General features: G+C 48.3%; 1 protein-coding gene across 2 annotated transcripts in view; it reads left to right on the top strand.

The window, feature by feature from the left end:
* LOC142583238 (tryptase-like) overlaps window positions 1-20,548 on the top strand; it is a 52,956-nt gene extending 32,408 nt beyond the window's left edge. For both annotated transcript variants that reach the window (XM_075693627.1, XM_075693626.1), the window contains exons 5-8: window positions 404-566; window positions 7,245-7,525; window positions 14,334-14,491; window positions 19,605-20,548. In XM_075693627.1, coding sequence (XP_075549742.1) covers window positions 404-566; window positions 7,245-7,525; window positions 14,334-14,491; window positions 19,605-19,760 — 758 coding nt within the window. In that variant the 3' untranslated portion in view covers window positions 19,761-20,548. The remainder of the gene's footprint in view (window positions 1-403; window positions 567-7,244; window positions 7,526-14,333; window positions 14,492-19,604) is intronic.

The following is a 20,548-nucleotide window of genomic DNA, read 5'->3' as shown; positions in this document are numbered from 1 at the left end:
ATGACGAACTTTATTGAGTTCCTGAAGATCAACCCTTACGTTGACGCAGGCGGCTCCCACGTCGGGACAGTAAGGTTTAATCTTACCGCCGTATCGTGGGCCTTCGGACGTAAAACCCCATAATTTAATTTTTTTTTCACTTTCGTACACTACCACTTTGAAGGAACAATGATCGGCTGAAGCGAGCCGGAAAGGACGTGACAAAAGCAATGACGCACTCCCCACGTTTCCGCGCCACATAGATGTCGCATGCATCGTCGCATCCGCAGTGGACGTCACGCCACCGAGTACTGAACGTATAACCTCTAGTATGAAAGACGGTTATCGATCTAGAATGCGGTTTCCGGTGTCAACGCGTGGGTTGTGCAGTGTGCTTGCCGCGTCTTACTGCGTCTTCTTGCAGACTGCGGCCGCAGTGGCGGTCGTATCAGCCGTATCGTGGGAGGCAAGGAGGCAGAGTTCGGCCAGTTTCCCTGGCAGGCGTTCATCCAAGTTGCCGGCAGCCGGTGCGGCGGAACGCTCGTCTCCCGGCAGCACGTGGTCACCGCCGGACACTGCGTTGCCAAGTGAGTCGGCGCCGCCTTCTTTCTCGCCTGTTTGCGGCTCTGTTGGATTGTAACGAAAAGCGTTGCAGTGTCAAGAACACACACACACACACACGCGCGCGGAAGGAAGAGCGTGGCAACGGCCAAAACACGCGCGCTCAACGCGTCCCACCGGTGCTCTTTGCTTCTGAGCCAGGACTGCCCACGTGCACAAGAGCCATAAAGTTCATGCAGACGGCGATTTACTCGTCCATTTGTCATTCAGTATTGCCATATCCTAATACGTAAAGTAATGAGTTAATAAAACGACAGAAAGCTGAGCTAGTTGGCAAGGATTCATAATGCAGAAAAGGGGGTTAGGCTTGCAGACACGGACACAACAGAAGAGGGGTGGAAAACACGAACGATAATGAGATGAGATCTCTTGGAACATAATCCGAAGCGCAAGCTTGCCACCGAATCGCAAAGCATGTGTAGTACAGTGAAGGCAACACAAAGGGGAGTCATTAATTAACCAAAATATATTTCCAGGTAAACATTATAGAACCAGGAAGAAATGACTCTTCACAGATGAGACACCAAACAGGTGTAATCACTACTAAAGAGGACTCAAAAAAGCGTCTCTCAATTAAACCCCGTCGACCGTTCACCCTCGTACGATTGCTCGGCTTTTGGCCACCAAAAACAGCACACTGAAAAGCGTTTCACGCACTGGAACATCTATTTCGAGAAAAATGCACAGTAATCGCGCACTAAGCACCACATTTGGCGTAGTTACGCAAGCTCAACCAACTTTCAGCATATGTATTCATGTGCAATTGTTGTCTAATATGTGTATCATACTCGTCTTTAATACGTATGCCATGTGGGATGAAGCAGATTTTTTCCTGTTTTCTGTGCGTGACTGTCATCTATGGATTTTCATCTGTACGCCTTCGTGATCTTGAACCACATCGCGGCTTTGTGTACAGTGTAGTCCACTGCTGTGTGTAGAGCGCGCGAATGGCCTGTGATAATTTATTGGCATCCCCTTTAAATCGGAGTGGGGGTAGTCACCTAGCCTGCTTGAATTAATCAAGTACACTGTACACGTTTTTCGTCCTAGCCTTTTTTCTTACACACCTCCATAACCTTTTTTTAATCAAAACTTCTATATTTCTTGTATCGCTACCTGTGCCTGTAACAATTTCTTTCCTCTGTGGCGAAGTCTGGCCACGGGTCGCGTGGTTTCGGCGAAAGAACAGGAGGCAGGAGGGGCGTGGGCTCTTCGTCCGAAACAATAATCAGTATGAAGGGTTAACTTTGCAAGAAGGTCGCGCCTTAGGTCTTCCCGTCTCCGCGACAATGGTGACCTCGGACCACGGACACAGCCGCACCTTCCGACGACGCCTCGACGGCTCAGCTGGGCATCGCTGCTCGTCTTTCTATCCCTGTGGTAGACTACGCTGTCAAGATGCCGCCGTGCAGCCACCGGCATTCTGACAACGGGTTCCTTCAAGTGGAGGCAAGCTTACAAGTCGCACACGTAACCTCTCAGCAGACCCACTACGCCCAATTACTAGCTTGCCTTACCTGGTGACGTCGCCTTACGACACCCTCAAGACCGCTATCCTGGAGCGCACGGTGCTTTCTCAGAGACGCTGCCTGCAAAAGTTCCAATCCCCCACAGAGCTCGGCGATCATCAGCCATCCTAGCTTTTTCGACATGTGCAGCATCTACTTGGTTCACAAGCCGCCACCTTCGATGAGTCGCTTCTCAAGCGCCTCCCACTTGCTCTCCAAATGGTGCTACTAGGCGCATCAGACTGTAGCCTTTCTGCTCTGGCGTCTTTGGCAGACAAACTCTGCAAGGTGTCATCTGCAAACCTCGTCGCTTCCCCAAGTTACCGCGGCCGAAACCGACAACGCCAAGGTTCACCCACCTACTTCGCGATCGTTTCCAAATCAGCATACCACTGCCGATTCTTCGGTCCTACAGCACGGTGGATTTTCGGCGCTTCACAAGGATATTGATCACCCCTCGAATCTCGTCGCTACTGCACTTATGTCCACCAACCGACGTGTTCGCCCTACGTAGGTCACCGTCGCCGACTCACCGCTGCTCTCACGAGCAATCTCCTAACCAGGTCTCATCCCTATGCTGGTACCATCGACGTTTTGGCCTTTCGGCATGGTGGTGCAGACGACCTTGTTCTTGGACGGGAAACTATCTTCAGTAGCACTAGCGATGGCAAGTGAACCCCGGAAAACTGCAGCCGCCTTTTGTTCGTCTCTGGCTCTGACTGGAATTTCTCGTTGACACAGATGCTGAGGTGAACGTGTTGCCGGCAAAAGCGGAGGACAAACGCTGCACATCCATTATGCAATTGAGTCGTGAATAGTTCGAGCACTCCCGTTTCCCGTCGTAAATCGCTCACCCTCGGCCTCGTTAACCTTTCCGGCGGCTATTCTGTTTCTTCTGTTAGCCATGTGCCGACTTCTCACATTTCGGCCTCCTCGTTGAAATGGCCGGCAAGAGGATTCTAGATTACACTACCGCATCCAGCATAGCTGGCAAACCTTCTCCGGTCGCTCCATTAGCCTTGACGGTGCAACGTGCGGTAGTGTAGCCATTTGTCGCCCTCCTTCATGAGCCCACGTCTTTAACTGCGTTCCTCGACTGGACTAAACTAGTGCTTCAGTGTTCAGCATCATATATTTATCGAAAGCCCACCATGCCAAGCATCGCTACGCCGGCTCGCACCAGAGGCTACGCATCGCCAGGAACGAGTTCGAGCTTGTTAGAATCGGCTTTGCTCGTCCCTCCAGCAGCTCCTGGTGCTCCCTTCACATGGTGCCCAAAAAGACCGGAGGTTGGCGCCCTTGCGGACATTGTCGCACGTTGAACTCTGCTACAATTCCTGATCGGTACCGTCTAACAAACATCCAGGGCTTAACTGTCAGTCTCCACAGCGCCCAGATTTCTTTCCAAGATCCACCTAGCCAAAGCGTACCAGCAAATTCCTATGGCTCCAAAGGACATCGCAGAGACGGCGATCACAACGTCGTTCGGCCTCCGAGTTCCTGCGGTTGCCTTTCGGCCTGAAGAATGCCACGCAGACATTTCAGCGCTTCACTGATGACGGTTCGCGGGCTGCCGTTTGTTTGCGCCTCAGTCGATGACATCTTCGTGGCTAGTATACTTCATTAAATAAGCTTGTTAAGCACCTACGACTTCGCTTCCATCGCCTTCATTCTCACGGTCTAGTCATAGACAACCAAGCGCGACTGTGGTGCTTCTCCTATCAAATACTCGGTGATCTCCTGGCCGACGAAGGCATCAGACCGCTTCCTTCCATAGTCGAGGCTATCACCAACTTTCCTCGCCCCACTTCAATGCGGCAGTTACGTTTCCTTGGTTTGGTGAGCTTTTAGGGACGTTTTATTCCATCTTGCGCTGCTATAATCAAACCTTCCGACTCTCCTCAACACCCCCAAGCCCACATCTTAAGTGGTCAGAGCCATCAGACAAAGCCTTCACTTAGATTAAAGCGCAACTGGCGAACGCGACTTTGCTTGTACACCCACCTACGGAGGCCCCCACTGCCGTCATGATGGATGCTTTTGACATTGCCGTCGGTGCAGTGCCTCAGCAGTACATGGCTGGCGCTTGACATCCACTCGGTTTCTTCTAAAAAAAATTGTCAGAAGCAAAGACAATGTACAGCGCTTCCAGACGCGAACTTTTACCAGCTTACCTATCCGTCAAGCACTTCCGCTGCTTCCTCGAAGGCCGCCGTTTCACCTTGTTTACAGACCACAAGTCCCTCATCCGTGTTTTCGGCTCTGCAAGAGTGACATATTCCCTTAGCGAAATAAGGCAACTAGCTTATCTCGCCGAGTTCTCTGTGAAATTTCAACCCGTCAAAGGAGCATTAAAAATTTTAGCAGACGCGCTCAGCCGAGTCGAAGCCATCGCAACAACGGGTGTTTCGCAAGTATTGGCCATCGCGCAGCAAAACGAACTTCAGCACCTAAGATCAACAAGCAGCTTGGACCTGCGACATTTTCAGTGCAAGGACGATGCGCTCCTCACTTGTTACGTATTCACTCTCGCCCCCTTCGTTCCACATCTCAGACGCCGCATCTTTGAACATTTACATTCTCTCGCTCAACCTGGAATTAGGGCTTCCCAAAGGCTCGTCGCTGAGCGCTACGTCTGGCCAGGTATCAATATCGACGTGCGGGCATGCCCGGGCACGCTCGTGTATGGATTGCCAATGAGCTAGGTACATCGCCACATTCAAAGTCATCTACAGTCATTCCTCCCGCCCACTGAACGTTTCCCGAATGTTCATATTGATATCTTCGGACCTTTCTCCATCAAGACAAGATCCCTACGCCTTAACCACGGTCGATCGTTTTACTCGATGGTCTGAAGTCGCGCCACTGCCAGATATCACGGCAGAAGCTGTTGCAGATGCTCTTGTAAGCACACTGATATCCCAATTCGGCTTCCCATCCGAGATTACAATTCATAAAGGTCGACATTTCGAGAGCGCACTCTTCCCAAAACTGACTAACCGCTTCGGTATTCATTACGCAAGCCAACGAACTTACCGAGCGTCTACACAGACAACTGAAGGCGACACTCATGGCCCATCATGACGACTCTGCAAAATGGGTTGATGTCCTTCCAGTAGTACTTTAGTCTCCGTGCTGCTTTTAAGGAAGACTCGCAGAGTTCCCCAGCCCAGCTCGTTTATGGTACCACCCTGCGACTTCCAGCCGAACTCGTCCATGTAGCCCATCTCTCTCTCCACGACCTGGGACGCTCCCTCATTCCTCCTGCGACTGCAACACTCGTTCACTGCGCTTTGACCTGTCCAGCCTCGCCACGTACAAGACCCCCCAGAAACACCCTTCACCTTCAAGAACATGAATGCGACATCCCATGTATTTCTGCAGACCGACGCTACTCGACCGACGCTGGGGCCTCCGTATACAGGACCGTATTTTTTTAGACCGCAAACCCAAACCCTTCACAGTTAACGTCGGTGACGAGCAAACAATTGTTTCCGTTGACACTCAAACCTGCTTTAATCGACAACACTGCAATTTAGTTTTGACATTGCCCCGTCTTATCAATTTTCCACTTCCTCACCATCGTCTTCAGCCCCTCGACGCTACAAGCGCGTTCATTGGCAAACAAAGACTATCTCTATAGGCGGGGGCCCCCTGTAGCGAAGTCTGGTCACGGAGCGCGCGGTGCCGGCAAAGGAAGAGGCAGGAGAGGCGCGAGCTCTGGTGTTCGAAAGAAAATAAACAGTCTGGAAGATTAGCCTTGCAAGAAGATCGCGTCTTAGGTCTTTCCTGTTCCCGCGACACGTGCTTTCTTGCTCAGCAGGGCGACACCTGGAAGCAGTTGCTGAGTCCGAGATATTGTGCCCAGGAGCATGCGCGGCCTAATGGACATGCAGAACTGCTTTTGACTAGTGGGGGCATTTTAAAACTCCTTTTACCTGAATCTGCCCTCGACTTGAATGCGCTTGCGGTAACGCAAATGCCGCAGAATTAAGCGTATGGGTTGATAACGTGTGCCGGTGCCCTCACGGAATATTCCTATTCACGGACCTCTGCTAAAATGCAACACGCTCAAGCTTGCATGTTTATTAGGCCGCGCACGCTCCTGGGCATACTATCTCGGAGCCAGCAACTGCTACAAGGTGCTACTCCGCACAGCGAAGCCGGCGCAAATATTCGCAAGATAAGGCATGTGTATGCTGCAGCAAAAATCCGGAGACCACTAGCATACATAATTCCATGCGAAGGTATTCACCGAGTGAGAAGCGGAGGTAACGTACACCTTGGATTTAATGTAGTCTGAAGGATCGACCGTCAAGCAGTCTAGTTAAGCAAGAGACGTTTAAAGGTGGAACAAAAGCAGGGAAGAAGTTAATGCGACTAGATCTGTTACAGGCATAGGTAGCGATATGAGGTAGATACAGAAGTTCTGAGAAAAAAAATTATGGAGATGCATGCAGAAAGGCTACAATAAAGAACAGGTACAGTAGACGTAATTAAATCAAGCAGGCTAGATGACCATTCGCCACTGCCCCGTTTCAAAAGGGTTGCCAATAAATCATCGCCAACCGTTCGCACGCTCTACACAGTAGTGGACGGCACTGTACGTGCTCGAAACTCAGTATACGAATGTGTGCCCGGACTCAGTATAGCGCGTGTGATGCAACTTACCTGCGCCTTTTGTCTGTATGTTATAGCTTACCTGTAGAAAAGAAAATACAACTGAACTTCATTACCTTCCTTTAGCCAACTCTTCTGTAGGATTTTCAAACCTGCGACACTTATTCTTTGTATTACAATATTTCTTTATATTTCTATTACGTGAAAAGCAGCAGCCGTCGCCATGTGCGTCCAAATCGCAACCACTTTACATTTCAAAAGTGATTCATTTGAATAAATGACTAAACTGCGAGAAAGAACTCGCTTGAGTAACACGTTCTGGCGATGCAGGTGACTCTAAACAGTATGTCCGAGATTCTTTTTTTTATTTACATGGAAAGTTTAGAGACGAGCCATGTTTCCGAGGAGAATGTTTAACCGGACTCCTAATAGACCTGTTCCCGCAGTGACTATATCCGGAGACCTTAAATGACGAGACTGCTGTCTTCGTCGTCGTTCTTCGTTCGATCGTCGCAGGTACCAGTACACTCCGTCCAGCATCCGCGTCACGCTAGGCGACTACGTGCTCAACTCTGACGTCGAGAGCCTGCCCAGCGAGACGTTCGGCGTGCGCCAGATTCGGGTGCACCCGGACTTCAGGTTTACGCCCCAGGCGGACCGCTACGACGTGGCCGTGCTTGTGCTGGACAGGCCGGTCACCTACCGGGCGAACGTGATGCCCATATGCTTACCGCCAAAGGACGCCCAATTCGTGGCTCGAGTCGCCGAGGCCGCCGGTTGGGGAGCCCTCGAACCTGGCACGTATATCTTTCCTATTTGTCCGCTTCTCATATATCCCGCTCTTTTGCCGTTTGCAGTGTGTCTGTGCCTCTTAATTACATTTAGAACTGCCCCAGCGAGCCACACAAGCTTTTCTATACCACCTCAAGACGAACGACTCGGGTGCCCAACTGTAGAAGTGCTGGGCCTCGTGCAGTGTATGCACGTAATTGGGCCGCCAGTCGTTTCTTTCTTTCACAGCCAAGCTGTCAGCCTCTAGTTGTTCGGGATTTTTCACGTCAGAGTGCGCGGTTCTGCTCTCACAAAAGCAAACGACAGATCATCATACTCATCATTTATTGACCCTTAGTCACCTGTTCCGGTATTACATAAGGATGGAGCATACATCAGAAAAACAATGTTGAAACAGTCATGACTAAAGAAAGAACAATAACATTCAGAATGGTAAAGGTGTAATGAAATGACAGTCACTTTGTTTGAGGCTTTGTTTGAGTTTCCGCGTAACAGAATTGTTTTTCGCATATTCGAATTGCAATTCGATGCCATGATGCATGTAAGTTGTGCGTAAGCCGTATTTTAAGAATTTTCTGGCGAATTCCCTGACGCAAAAACGCTCGTTAAGTACATTTTAGCTACGCCTTAAAGCACCGCAGGTGGTAAAAAATTTATTCCCAGCGTTCGAATACGGCGTCCCTCAGGACAGACTGTAAAGCTTTGGGAAGGTATTAAAAGTCCAGAATCATCTGCTTTTGTTATAATAAAGCAAGTTCGGGATTATAGCAGTCGCTGATTTCACTGCAATGTAAATGACAATACGCAGTGCTGGATACATACAGCCTCCTGCGCGCAGTCCTCACGCTTTCGGAAGTCAGAACGTGGAATAATTAATTATTGAACTTAATAAACGTATGACTAAGGTTGTCATTGAGGTTCAAGGATTCCGCGAGCACATTTGGGAAACAACCAAAATCAATACATGCAGTGCAAGCACAAGATTTATTGACCGCCACAACGGGCACGCTTAGCGTTGGGGTGTTCGCATTACGACCTCTAATTTATGATGGGTGCAGTTGGACCTTAATTCAGTGTTGATGTGAGGCATGCTTGGCCTAAAAGCGCAAGTAATACGGAAACAGAAAAGATAGGAGAACCAGAATACCGCTGGCTCTAACCTAAAGCTATAAGGGAAGAAAATTAAGATTCTAACGTTTGTCACAAAACATAGCAAAGCAAGTCGCAGCGCATGCATGCGTAATAAGGCACGGACAATATGAAAGTGATACCTGAAACGACTTTTCATATAACGCTAGTTCGCTGCTTAACAAGCTCATGCATGCATACCAGACGTGGCGCTATATTTTTCGGAACATGAAAAGGCCTCAACAATTTAACTTCTCTCGGCGGTAGAACACAACTGAAGTGTGCAACGATTGCGGTTTCATTCGCCACAATGTAAAGCAATGTGCAAACAAGAGGCCCCTTTAGAGATCTGTGTTGCTCCGAGAGCCTGGACCGGCTACGACTTCTTTTGCTATATTTCGCCTTTTTCACTTTTCCTTTTAAGGCGTTTATTTAGGGCTTACGTTAATTCGAATCGGAGCTCGTTTGCGTGCCGTTTCCTGTTTGCCTTACTTGCGCTGCCAGGCCAACCACGCATTTGTTCAAGCTTTGGGGGAGCACTTCCAGATTCGTGGACCCGACGCACGCGAGAACTGTACTTGCTTCACCAAGCCAACTGTAACCCGAACCACCACTTATGAATTTGCCCGCTTGAAGTGGCACATAATGGCGAGTTACTTAGCAGTGCACCGTGGCATTGAAGTGAAAATCAATTTTGCGTGTCTGACTGGGTTTTCTAGGTGCTTCTGAAGGGGTGCTTAGCAGTGGAGCTGCTTAGCGCGAGTCGCGCACCGACTCGGGGCTGACACGCCGCGTTAACTAAGTGGCTATAGCGTCGCACGCTGCTGAACACGAGATTGCCGGCTCTGTTCCGGCCGCACTAGCCGCATTTATTTGGGCGCGAAATGCAAGAAACGCTTCTGTACTTAGATCGAGGAGCACGTTAACGAGCACCAGCTTGGTCAGTTAATTCGGAGCGCCACACTACGGCGTGCATCATAATGAGATCGTTTTTTTAGCTCTTGGAACCCCATAATTTAATTTCAACCGACTCGGGGCTGCCGAGTCTCTCATCTTCTGTTCTTGTAGGTTGGAATGATTTTGAGAACGCAGATGTGAGTGCGAGAGAACTCTTGTGTAAACCTGGAAAACTAGCCCATGGAATTTGTGCCAAGCGAATGGCAAACGCTCGTTTGTTCGGTTGTGTGCGGCAGCATCTGGAAATTCAAACACAGTAAACCACTTAATATTGTGTTGAGTACCACGGCGCTATGCAGGGTGTCCCAGCTAATTTTAGCTAGATTAAAAATACGCAAATGCCACGTAGCTCGACAGAACAAAGGTAATGTTGTTTGCCGTCGCTTGGAGATACTCAAACTACTTTATTCATTCCGCTTAATTGGTTAATTAGTCTTAATTAATTAGTGCACTTCTCAAATATTATAATTCGATGAAAATTGTCAACGAGAACATTGTAGAGCGACATGAGACTCCCGGTTAATATAGCTTTCTGTTCCTTAATACGTGCTGCATATTTTTCCGAGCGTGACAGAAGCCTGCGAATACACGCAGAGCGCCTGAACAGGCCAGTCGCGCGGCAATTTTGCGTCATTTGTGGATTGCATTCACTCTCGGAAAAAAAAACTTATGTAGAACGTATTGAGCAACGGAAAGCTGTATCGAGAGTTCATGTCGCTGAACAATTTTGTCATTGACGCTTTTCATCTATATTCGAGAAGTTGATTAATTACGACTAATTATGTAATTAGGCGGAACGAAAAATATGGTTTGAGTACCTCCAAGCGACGGCAAACATTACCTCGGTTCTGTTCGACTACGTAGCATTTGCATGTTTTTGAACTCTGACAAAATTAGCTCGGACACCCGGTATAATAAATTTCACGCGCCCTCTCTCGCAGGATCAACGCAGGTGAAGCACATGGCGCTGCATCGGATTAAACTTGAAACTCGCGTTCTTTTCTGCGAAAAAATACTATAAAAAGTACTTATATACTGCTACCAGACTACATAATGCGCATTTCACCAGCCGTACGCTTCTCGAGTTATGGACGAGTTCTGCGAAATCCTGTTGATTCTGGCCGAAAGTCTCCTGCACTTTCATTTTTGCCTAACCCCCCCCCCCCCCCTAGCTGCACCATGACTGAGAACTTAGCTACATAAATGACGCGTGGCATTCGAAATGTTTCTAAACCTTCACATCCTGCGCGATTCTACCAAATCTCGTTCCCGAGAGAACCACCGCAGGTGCAACAAACGGTGCCTAAATATTACCAGCGCAGCAAAAACACGCCTTCACTCCTACAATTTCTTAATTAAAGCGGAGTTTTCTATGCCTTTGTTTCCATGGTTTGGCGCGGCTACACGGTCGCTGTGAATTTTTCAGTCTCCCTTGAGCATACTGCTGACAGATGCTCGACTGTTGGCTGTGCACTAGACATGCATACGGTGCTGTGAGCAGGTTTCCCACTTTGCTGTCAACCAATCTCTCTCTCTCTCTCTCTCTCTTGCTCTCAGAGAACTGCACTGATCTTGGGGTCGGACTGTGTAATCCGTGGTTGCCTGGGGGAGGGGGATCCGCTTCTTGCTGATTTACCGGCAAGACACATGCTCCCTATGCTGCACAACGCGTCGAATACGAGTTTTAGAGCATTTAAATAACCCCTTCACGAAAGCTTCACCTAATATATTCCAAGATATGCACTGAATCGGCATGTTTTTGTGCAGCGAAGAGATCTAGGTACCACTTGTTGCTACATTGCGTCACAGATCAGCTCACTGTCACATCTGTAGCAACAGTATGCAGATGTCTACTACATAAATGCATTCATTATTCTTGTGGTATTATATGTAGGCTATCCTGCAAGATCAATGGCAGGCACGGCAGCAGCCACTGTCAGCTAGTCCTTGAGGGTTCTCAGACGGCTTTGCTTTAAAAACCCGACTTATGATGGCGGCTCACAAATTTCGTGTTACTGCTACGAATGCCCACAGTATAGTCAGTGGGAATCGGGACGCAATCCGATATGCATGGACTATTAGTATCAATAGCCCAACAGTCGTTCCACCTTCAAATCAATAAGCGAAGTTAATTCCTTTAAACTACCTTATTTGGAAGATTCGGGAATTTTGAAACAAAGAAATTCGGCTCATCCCTTCTCTGGAAACAACCTCCACGTATAGAGCTCATGTGAAAGTAAAGGAAGTGACCAAGTGCTTCGTCAGGCTAAATATGATTAAATGGATAAATCTTCGCGACACACGAAGGCTACCTTATTCAGCATATTCAAGCCAAACTAAAGAAATGTGCGGTCGTATAGTGAACAGGGGATCTTCTTGAAGCTCTCCTGGTGCATCGTTTTTTTCGGCACGAGTTCGTGCGAGCGGGCTAAAACTGTTTCCTTCAAACTTGCGGTCACAATCCGCCCGGTAACTATACAGTACAACTTCCATGGACAAGCACAGGATCACTTTTTTTCACAAAGAGGCCGTGCACCTGGAATTTCCTAGATGCCAGCAATTTTGAACCTTTTTTTTTTTGGCAAATTCATTTTTAGGAGTAGACGCAACACTGGAACCGCATGCCGGTCCAGAGTTGTCAGTCTCGGTCAGAGCTGGCAGTCTTGCTGTCACACTGCGGCAATGTTTTTGCGAGTTTTTTTTTTTTTTGACATCCCACACAGGGCTCTGAAATAGCTTTTGGGTTTTTTAAAGATGTACTGTCTTATGGCAATCGCATTTCAGCGCCTGGCGTATACCTTGTGTGAGCATCTGTTCAGGACACCTTTTTCTCTGTCGTCTTAATTCCTATTTCATCCTTCTCCTGTGTAACGTAGCCGAGTGGACGGTTTATCGCTTGACCTCCTTGGCTTCCCTCTTTTTGTTGTCTCTCTCGAAGAACTTATTGGAGCATTTCGTGCTACGCTGTATAAAACAATGATCTGTATTGTGAGCCGGAAGGGTCGCGAGTTTGTGTTCAAGTTTTCCCAAGTTTTCGCACATTTATTGTGAGTTTTATGAGCAACTCCAATGACTGATACCGTGGGCCGACCATTGGTGGAAGCATGTGCGATAAAACTGAAGCACAGGGCGCAGTGCACGACTTATGGCAAACCGTGCGCGGTACTTTGTGTTAAACGAGGAAGTAGATGCCGTCCGTCAAGCCTCTCTACCTCTACAGCACTCTCGTTCTACATAAGTTTGCATGAGAGGGCGCGGGACGCAAACATATTTTAACTTACGGATTAAGAATGGAAAATGCGGACAATGGTATAAATCTGCTATACACTTCCACACATCAGGCCGTAGACAGACACAAGGGACCTTATGCCAATGAAAATGAACGTCACGTAAAAACAAAAGAAATCTACCTCCGATTCTTAAAGACTCTGAATGCTCATTTCATTGCATGTTTCGGTGAAAGCGATTAGTTGTTCAGAGAGCTAGTTCGTCAAGCGTTGTCTACACAGGGATGTCATCTGTGGAAAATATTTATGCTTGGAATGAAACTTGCAGAGTTTTTCGGTCGAGCTGATTTAAGAGAGGCGTTTACGCATGGGCGGTGAAGCCGTTGTAGCGCAAATAAAACCGGCAAAAGAAACCTTACAGCACGGCCGCTACGATTTTGGTTTACGGATGCAATCTAGGAAGCAAGTACCCACTTCCACGATTCCGCAGTGAGTCACTTAAGCCTTCGCTTATACGGTCTTTGCTTGTGCAAACAAATTTGTGACGAAGAATCGTTGCTAATACGCCCATGTGTACGGCAATAAGCGAATATTGAACATGAAACGTCGAATATCGTTTAATTACTAATACAGTTACTATTTCGCTATTTCTTTGTAGCCTTGTTTTTTGCGTGTCACTATGTACCGCTTCCTTGCTTAGAAGAAAACGCACACAACGCACCCCCCCCTCCCCCCGCTATAATGCTTTTAAAGCGAATAATGGTTGCTGCAATTGTAACAAGAGCCATATTTTAGGGGTATGCAAATATTCCAAAGTTTCGAATAAGAAATCGAATATTGCTCAATATGATTCTCTTGGAATTGAATAGTCACTATTGGTAAACACGAATGTTTTTCAAATACTTCAGATCGCAAACTCTGCGCTAAATCCTATCCGTGTGGCCACTGTAGACTTAAAGAGAAACGAGGCAGCAGAGCACGATATAGCGGAAGCCAGACCTTTCCGAGTAAACCAACGTCATTCGCACTCACCAATGATTCCCGAGTAAGCGAATAAACTGCCTGATTACTGTTAATGCTCCACTTGGTGCTTTGAAGAAGACCGCAACAAAATGCACATTGTATAGTGGCAGAAACTTGCTAATATTGTTGATATACCAGGGTGTGAAATTCGATGGCATTAATTACTCTTCATTTTTCAGAACTCTTCAGAAGGTATTCGATTAGATTCGCTCCTGGTGCGTTACGATTCGAATTCGATTCGGTCTCGAAAATTGCTGTTAGCACTTGCTCAATGCTTCGAACGCGACTGCTAATTGTACTGCCTTGAACCGAGGCAGTCGTGAAGTCGTTGCCCTTGATGCCGTGTACCGTGTTTACCTTGACGTTAGCCGCAGTCGATCGACTGCATGGACAACGTCAACTGCTTCAGGGCAGTCGCTATTGTTGCCGACGGCTCAGACAGGCCGGTGATGGCGCCCTTTTCTTTTTCCTTCTTCAGGCTCCAAGGTGCGACCGCGCGTCCTGCAGCACGTCCACGTTCCGGTGCTGCCCAACGAGGTCTGCGAGAACTGGCACCGGCGACAGGGCATCAACATTCGCATCCACGACGAGATGCTGTGCGCCGGCTACGAGCGAGGCGGCAAGGACTCCTGTCAGGCAAGGACTCCTAACGTGTGCCTTCGTTCTCGCCGGCACGCTGTTTATTTCCCCGCACGTGGGCATGCAGCGCGCCGCCACGCAGTAGCCACCCTTCAGCGCCGGTCGCGAACTTGCGTCACGCTCGGCCGGTCCCCCCGAAACGAGCGCCGCTCGCTATCGGTCCTACGCATCGACAGACGCGTCGCAAGCGCGGCGTGAGCTATCCTTACACGTCATCGTGTCCAGTCGGCGCCTGTCCTGTGCCTCGCCGTATATAGTCGTTACCGCTTATGGGTCGCCGCGAGGGCGTGTGGGAGGGCGACGTCTCCGAGGTGCGTATAGGGACCCTCGGTCTCTTACGGCGGAGGTTTCTCATTATGTGGCATTCAACGTGCTCGGCGAGAGAAAATTGAGTGCCTGCGGCGTGAAACGGCGCGATGAAAATAACGGCGGTGAGACGGAAAAGAAAAAGGGGTACTGCGCCCGACCCGGTTATATAAGCTCCGTGTTTTTTTCGGCGCCCCGACAAAGGCGCCTTGCGGGAGAATGGCGGTGCCTTGAAAGGGTCGTCGCTTTCGGCGGCACTCTCTCCCTCTTATCGCGTAGCGGTATGCGGCGTTCGCGTTGGGTCGTGCGATATATAGCGCCACTGACCTCGTCCCTGCATTCCTCTTTCGGTGTTTGGGGCCGTGGCCGGTTGTGACACGGCGCGCGCAGGCGTTTGGGTGGTCATCAGCACTTCGTCCGTCACTCCTCCCCCTCTTGCTTTCATATACACTGAATTTTCACTCGTAGGTATCCCGCAGCCGTTGACCGCTGCCCCCCCCCCTTTTTTTTTCTTTTTTATGGCGGCCTAGTTTCGGCGAAAAGCGCTTGCAGCTAGGCTGCGGTACTTGGGCCAATATAGCGAACTGCTCAACTGGTATTTCCCAATGACTGCCATTTTATCTTCGCTATATTTCCATTTTCTGATCTATTCTTTTTTTTTTCATCTCCAAATGTACGGTACACAACCAGGCTCGGTCTTGCTTAGCCTCATTGCATTTACTTCCTCGTCTGTCCCTCTTAACTGCACGGTGTCTCCAGGCGTCTGTCGTTCTCATTTCTTTCCAACAAATGCCTGTATAACTAGATAATCGGCTGACACTTCTCGAGTAAGAAAAGATTAACAGAATAAACGTCACCATCTTCGTTAGCTCAGTGGGGAAAATATTTATATAGGGTGTCCCAGCTATCATGCACCAATATTTAAAAGGAAACATGCCCATGCCACGTAGGTGTTACAGAACCAAGGTAATATTGCTTGCCGTCGCTTGGAGATACTAAGATTATTTCTTGTATTCCACCTAATTGCATAACTAGTATTAATGAATTGCTCAACTTCTCAAATATTATACTTGGATGAAAAGTGTCAATGAGAAAATTGTAGAGCAACATGAAAAACTCCCGATACAGCTTTCTGTTGCTCAATACGTGCTACGTAAGTGTTTTTTTATGAGCGTGCAAAAAGCCCGCAAAAGCACGCAAAATTGCCGCGCAACCGGCTGCTCGACGTACTTTACGTGTGTAGCGCGCACTGAGCAACAGGGAGCTGTATAGGGAGGTTTTCGTGTATCTGCATGTTTCTCATTGACACTTTTCATCTAACTATATTATTTGATAACCCGATTAATTAAGACTATGTAATTAGACCTAACGCAAAGAAATACTCTCCAAGCGACGGGAAACATTCCCTTGTTTCGGTGCAGCTACGTGGCATTTGCACATGTTTAAATCATACTTAAGCTGGAGAACAGGTAGCTGCTGTTTATATCGTGACGCACCGTGCGCATGCGCCAACTATCAGGCTTTTCTTTCTTACTTACTTTTCTCACTTAGTTTTCTTACTCAGGCTTTTCTTACTTAATCAAGCTTTTCTAATTGACTGACTCACGCATGGTGAGTCAGTCAGTAATGGTGGAAGTGCATGCGTGTGTCAGCCTTCGATTACTTTACATAAGGAAGATATTAAGTGCCTTCACAGTTATCTCTTACGTAGACCGGCACATGTACCCGACTGACACGTAGTGATACCACTCCTGAGCTTGCGCAGATGAGTTTTGTCTTTCTTTTTTCGCCTCAGTGCTCCCTTCAGTTGTCAAAATTCCGAGGAATAACTTTGTAAGGAAGAGAATACAAGGTATGAGCAACTTTCGTGGTAGAGAAGTGGTTGGGCATGCATGGTTCGGAATTTGGTTCGAAATTATTCTTGCCGAAGCGACGTCCAATGCCGATGCAGGACGCCGATGCGGGACAATGCCGGATTTTCTGCGACACGGACTCCTTAACGCTGTCGCGTTAAAGAAAAAAACGAACCAGGAAGCTCGTCTTCGCTCATAGCGTTCGCCGCAAGCGCTTCCGGGTTACGATTACGGTAGCATAAGCTGTAGTTGCCGGGAAGCAGAAACTGTCCGGTGAGTACGCAGCGCCGCACGTCGCGGCGCTGCCTGTGTGGACGGCGATTTCCGTCACTTCTGTCGTGCGCTCGATGGGTCAACCTTCGACTTGGACTTATCAGTCAGCAGCTGCGCCCAGCTCGTTTGGGCGTCCACACAAGTACGCGAACGAAGCCGAGATGTCGTCGGAGAGATGCCGCAATGCTTCCGCATTCATCCACTTACAGATACCTAAGTGCCCTTGAATTTTCTATCAATGTAGCAATTCAAAGTAATGGCGTGCGACTACCAACCGGGCTCTCGGAGCGGTGGCACATTTGAAAGTCAACCGTCGCGTGAAAATTCAAATTCGTAGCAAAGTTCAAGAGACTATGAAGTGCGCGCGCGAAACTGTATGCATGGCGTAGCATGCTAACAGCCAGTGCACATGCCTTGTTGTTTTTCTTTTTCTGTGGTGAAGCACAAATGAGTGAAATGAAACAACTGAATGTGCGTTGCTTGCAACCTCTTTATTTAGCACGCACAGTCACACATGTGCAACTACACAAGGTGGTGCCATTAGAGATTTAGCTGTGCGTGATTCACGATAATTTAGGCTCAGTGCACATACGCGTTTTATGCTGCTGAATACAGTAGGAGGTTACTATACTTGCGTAACACGCAAGTATAGGTCACTCGCTAGGTCACTAGCTTCGATCAGAATTTGCACTTACTACTTTCTCTCGCATGTGACATAAAAGAGATAAATAAGCAAAATCGCTACAACTTTGTCCCGTCTCAAGGCGAAGACAAAGTATTAGAGATGTTCTGTCCTTATTAGTGAGATCAACTGCTTGTTTTCACACCGATAACTTTAGAGATGGCACCAAGCCAGGAGAACGTCTTGATTTCCACGAAGCAGGTGGCGCAACAGCATTAGCGTTCGTGATGCGTTAGTGATGCGGAACGTTCTATAATCCTAGATCACTGTTCCCATTAATTTGATTCTACGCTTTAACACGGTACTCGAGCACGGCATGCTACAAACGTTGATCTCTCGGCACGTTTAACGTGGTTCCGCGGTTCGGCAGCCCACGCGAAGAGAGCCTAACGTATCACGTTGACGTATCACTTGAAGACCTCTATTGAAGACAACGAAATACGCGGTTGGTCTTGTGACGCCAACAACGGGAATAAAATGTGGCAAAAATCGACCATGCGTTGTTCCGAACGACTGCTCGGCCACATGCCTAACTACGCAATTCGTAAGCTTTGCGGGTTCATTCCACAATTGTTTTCACTTGGAACTTACGATATGACGCAGTCGTCGGATTTCGCGCTTGCCGCTTTTCCATCAGCGTGACTTGGTATAACGCTGTAATCGCTCCCGCGCAGACATAGCGATACTGGTGTCATGTCGTCAGTGTATCAAACTTTCTCAAAGCATTACCGTACGTACCGTCTTGTACATTTGTTCTAGTATTGAGCCTCGTTGTTTTAAAGCGGATGAGGCGTTATATTCCGTCACACTGGCAAATTTAGCTTACTGTGAGCAAGAGTACTTCGCTGTTAGTGTCCTTAGCAGGCTGTTACAAGGTAAATTTTAGTGACACGCGCTGGACACACTCGTCAGTGAGTGCGCTCGTCTAACTCGTTTCACTGCGTCGAAGTGTGCAGCCTCGATAGGAGTGCTTCAAAAATAAATAAAAAAATATTGCCCATTGCGATTGGTCAAATAATTCTACAACCAATCCTGCCATGTGTGCGTTTCCTAATGTTCTCTGCCGCCTCTGCCAACCGCCGCACTTGCTTTACCAACGAGAGTCGCCTCGTGCTTAGTGACAAGAAGGAAGTCTGAGCACAGTTTTTGTTAGGTTCGATGCGACAGCGTGGGCAGTGCGAGTGCGGATAATGCTCGCTATCTGGAAAAGAATGACATTTGATCGCAATACTGCCATCTTTCTTCACTGAAAGTCGTCACTCGTGGTGCCGGTCGTTCAGTGTAACCCGTAGTAGTAAGCAGTGCTGGGACTCGTTTCTCGAAAATGAAAAAAAAAAAGAAAACGGGCGCTGTGTAGCAGCTCATACCTAACGCGAGTGTGCGTTGACAGGCGTTGCTGCAGTACACTATACAGAGCGAAACGCGTCCACGAGTTTCATTTGCCACCTCCTGCGGCCCTTCAAGCTGATACGGTTTTGACAGATACGCCTATAATCCTCAAGTCTCGGGGTTCGTCGCTCTTGCGCTTACGTGATTTCATCTTGGCAGCGTTTCATTCATTCATTCAGTATCGCTTGGAAGGGTTGACAAGCGCGAATAGTCACCGGCTTCGCATTCCTGATATGTAGATTATAAGAGTTCACGTTCCTATATATTTCACCGCCACTTACCACGCGATACCACGCGAAAAATGTGACACGTTGAGACCGCTATTTCGGGACCTACCGCCTGGCCTTGCTGACAATTAGGCTTCCTAGTATACCCGATGGCAGACGGCGCTGTCGTGAACCAAAATTAGGTGCACGCGGAAACTATAGCTTTGGCACGTGATGTCAGGTTGGGTTGCGAGTAAAAAGTGCTTCAACATGCATTACGGACATTTAGGCCCTTCAGGGAAACGCACTCAGTTGACGCGTCCCTTGATATACGCTCACTACACGATGGCGCAGATCTACTAAAACACTGTTGTTTCCTTGTAACCTTTTTTTCTTTGCAGGGCGACTCGGGTGGTCCGCTGATGCTGAACGACTACGGCGTCTACTACCTGATCGGCATCGTGTCGGCGGGCTACTCCTGCGCCAAAAACTACCAGCCCGGCATTTACCACAGGGTCAGCAGCTCGTCCGATTGGATATCGTCCAACATCTACTAGACCCGATGTCGACGTTCCAGACGGCACGCGCCTCTCAAAGCGGCGCTTGCGCGGTCGTCGAAAGAAAAAAACAAATACAAGAAAAAGCGAGGCCGCTGCTGTGCGTGCGGCTTCAACGACGATGAACCCGTGCGTTGCGGACCAATCTGTGTCACGTTTCAGACGTGAAGACAGTTTCGAAGGAGCAACGACTGCCGTGGTGTGCGAGTGGTTTATCGGTTCTTTTTTTTTTCTTTATTGCGCGAAGACATTGCGGTGTGCGGCGCTGGTGAGCCGATAGGGGGCGCCACTTTACGTGGTGCGTGCGTGATCTTCGAGACCTTCCTTGTGAGCAGTCGCGGCGTTCGAGGAAAGTTGGCGTTGTTGTTTCGTTTTAACTGTTTTTTAAGTGTTTCGTCTCGATCTAATGTTGTTCGCAATTTTTATGCTTTAGAACAGTGGACTTGTCGAGAGCGGAATTTCTTTTTGATTCTGCTCTAGGTCACAACTTTTTTTTTTTGTCTTCGCCAGAACAAACCTGAGCTGCTGCTGCACAACTCAGTCGCTCGCTTTTCTTGGCACAAGGATGTAAAGGTCGCCCATTTCAGGATGTCGTACGTTTTTTTTAACCCTGAAAATTGCCGCGCAGCACTCCGGGTCCTGTTTCTATTGCTGGTCAAGCAGCGTGGTCACTCTGCTTCCGCGACCCGGTTATATAATTTCTTCACAAAAATGAACGACTTCGAGGTTTTACAAACATGGCATGCTTTTCATGCATTTCTGAAATAAAACGTGTTTAGGTAAGTGTG

Source organism: Dermacentor variabilis, chromosome 5 (genome assembly GCF_050947875.1).
Source record: "Dermacentor variabilis isolate Ectoservices chromosome 5, ASM5094787v1, whole genome shotgun sequence".
NCBI lineage: Eukaryota > Metazoa > Arthropoda > Arachnida > Ixodida > Ixodidae > Dermacentor > Dermacentor variabilis.
This window is presented reverse-complemented; position numbering and strand designations above follow the sequence as displayed.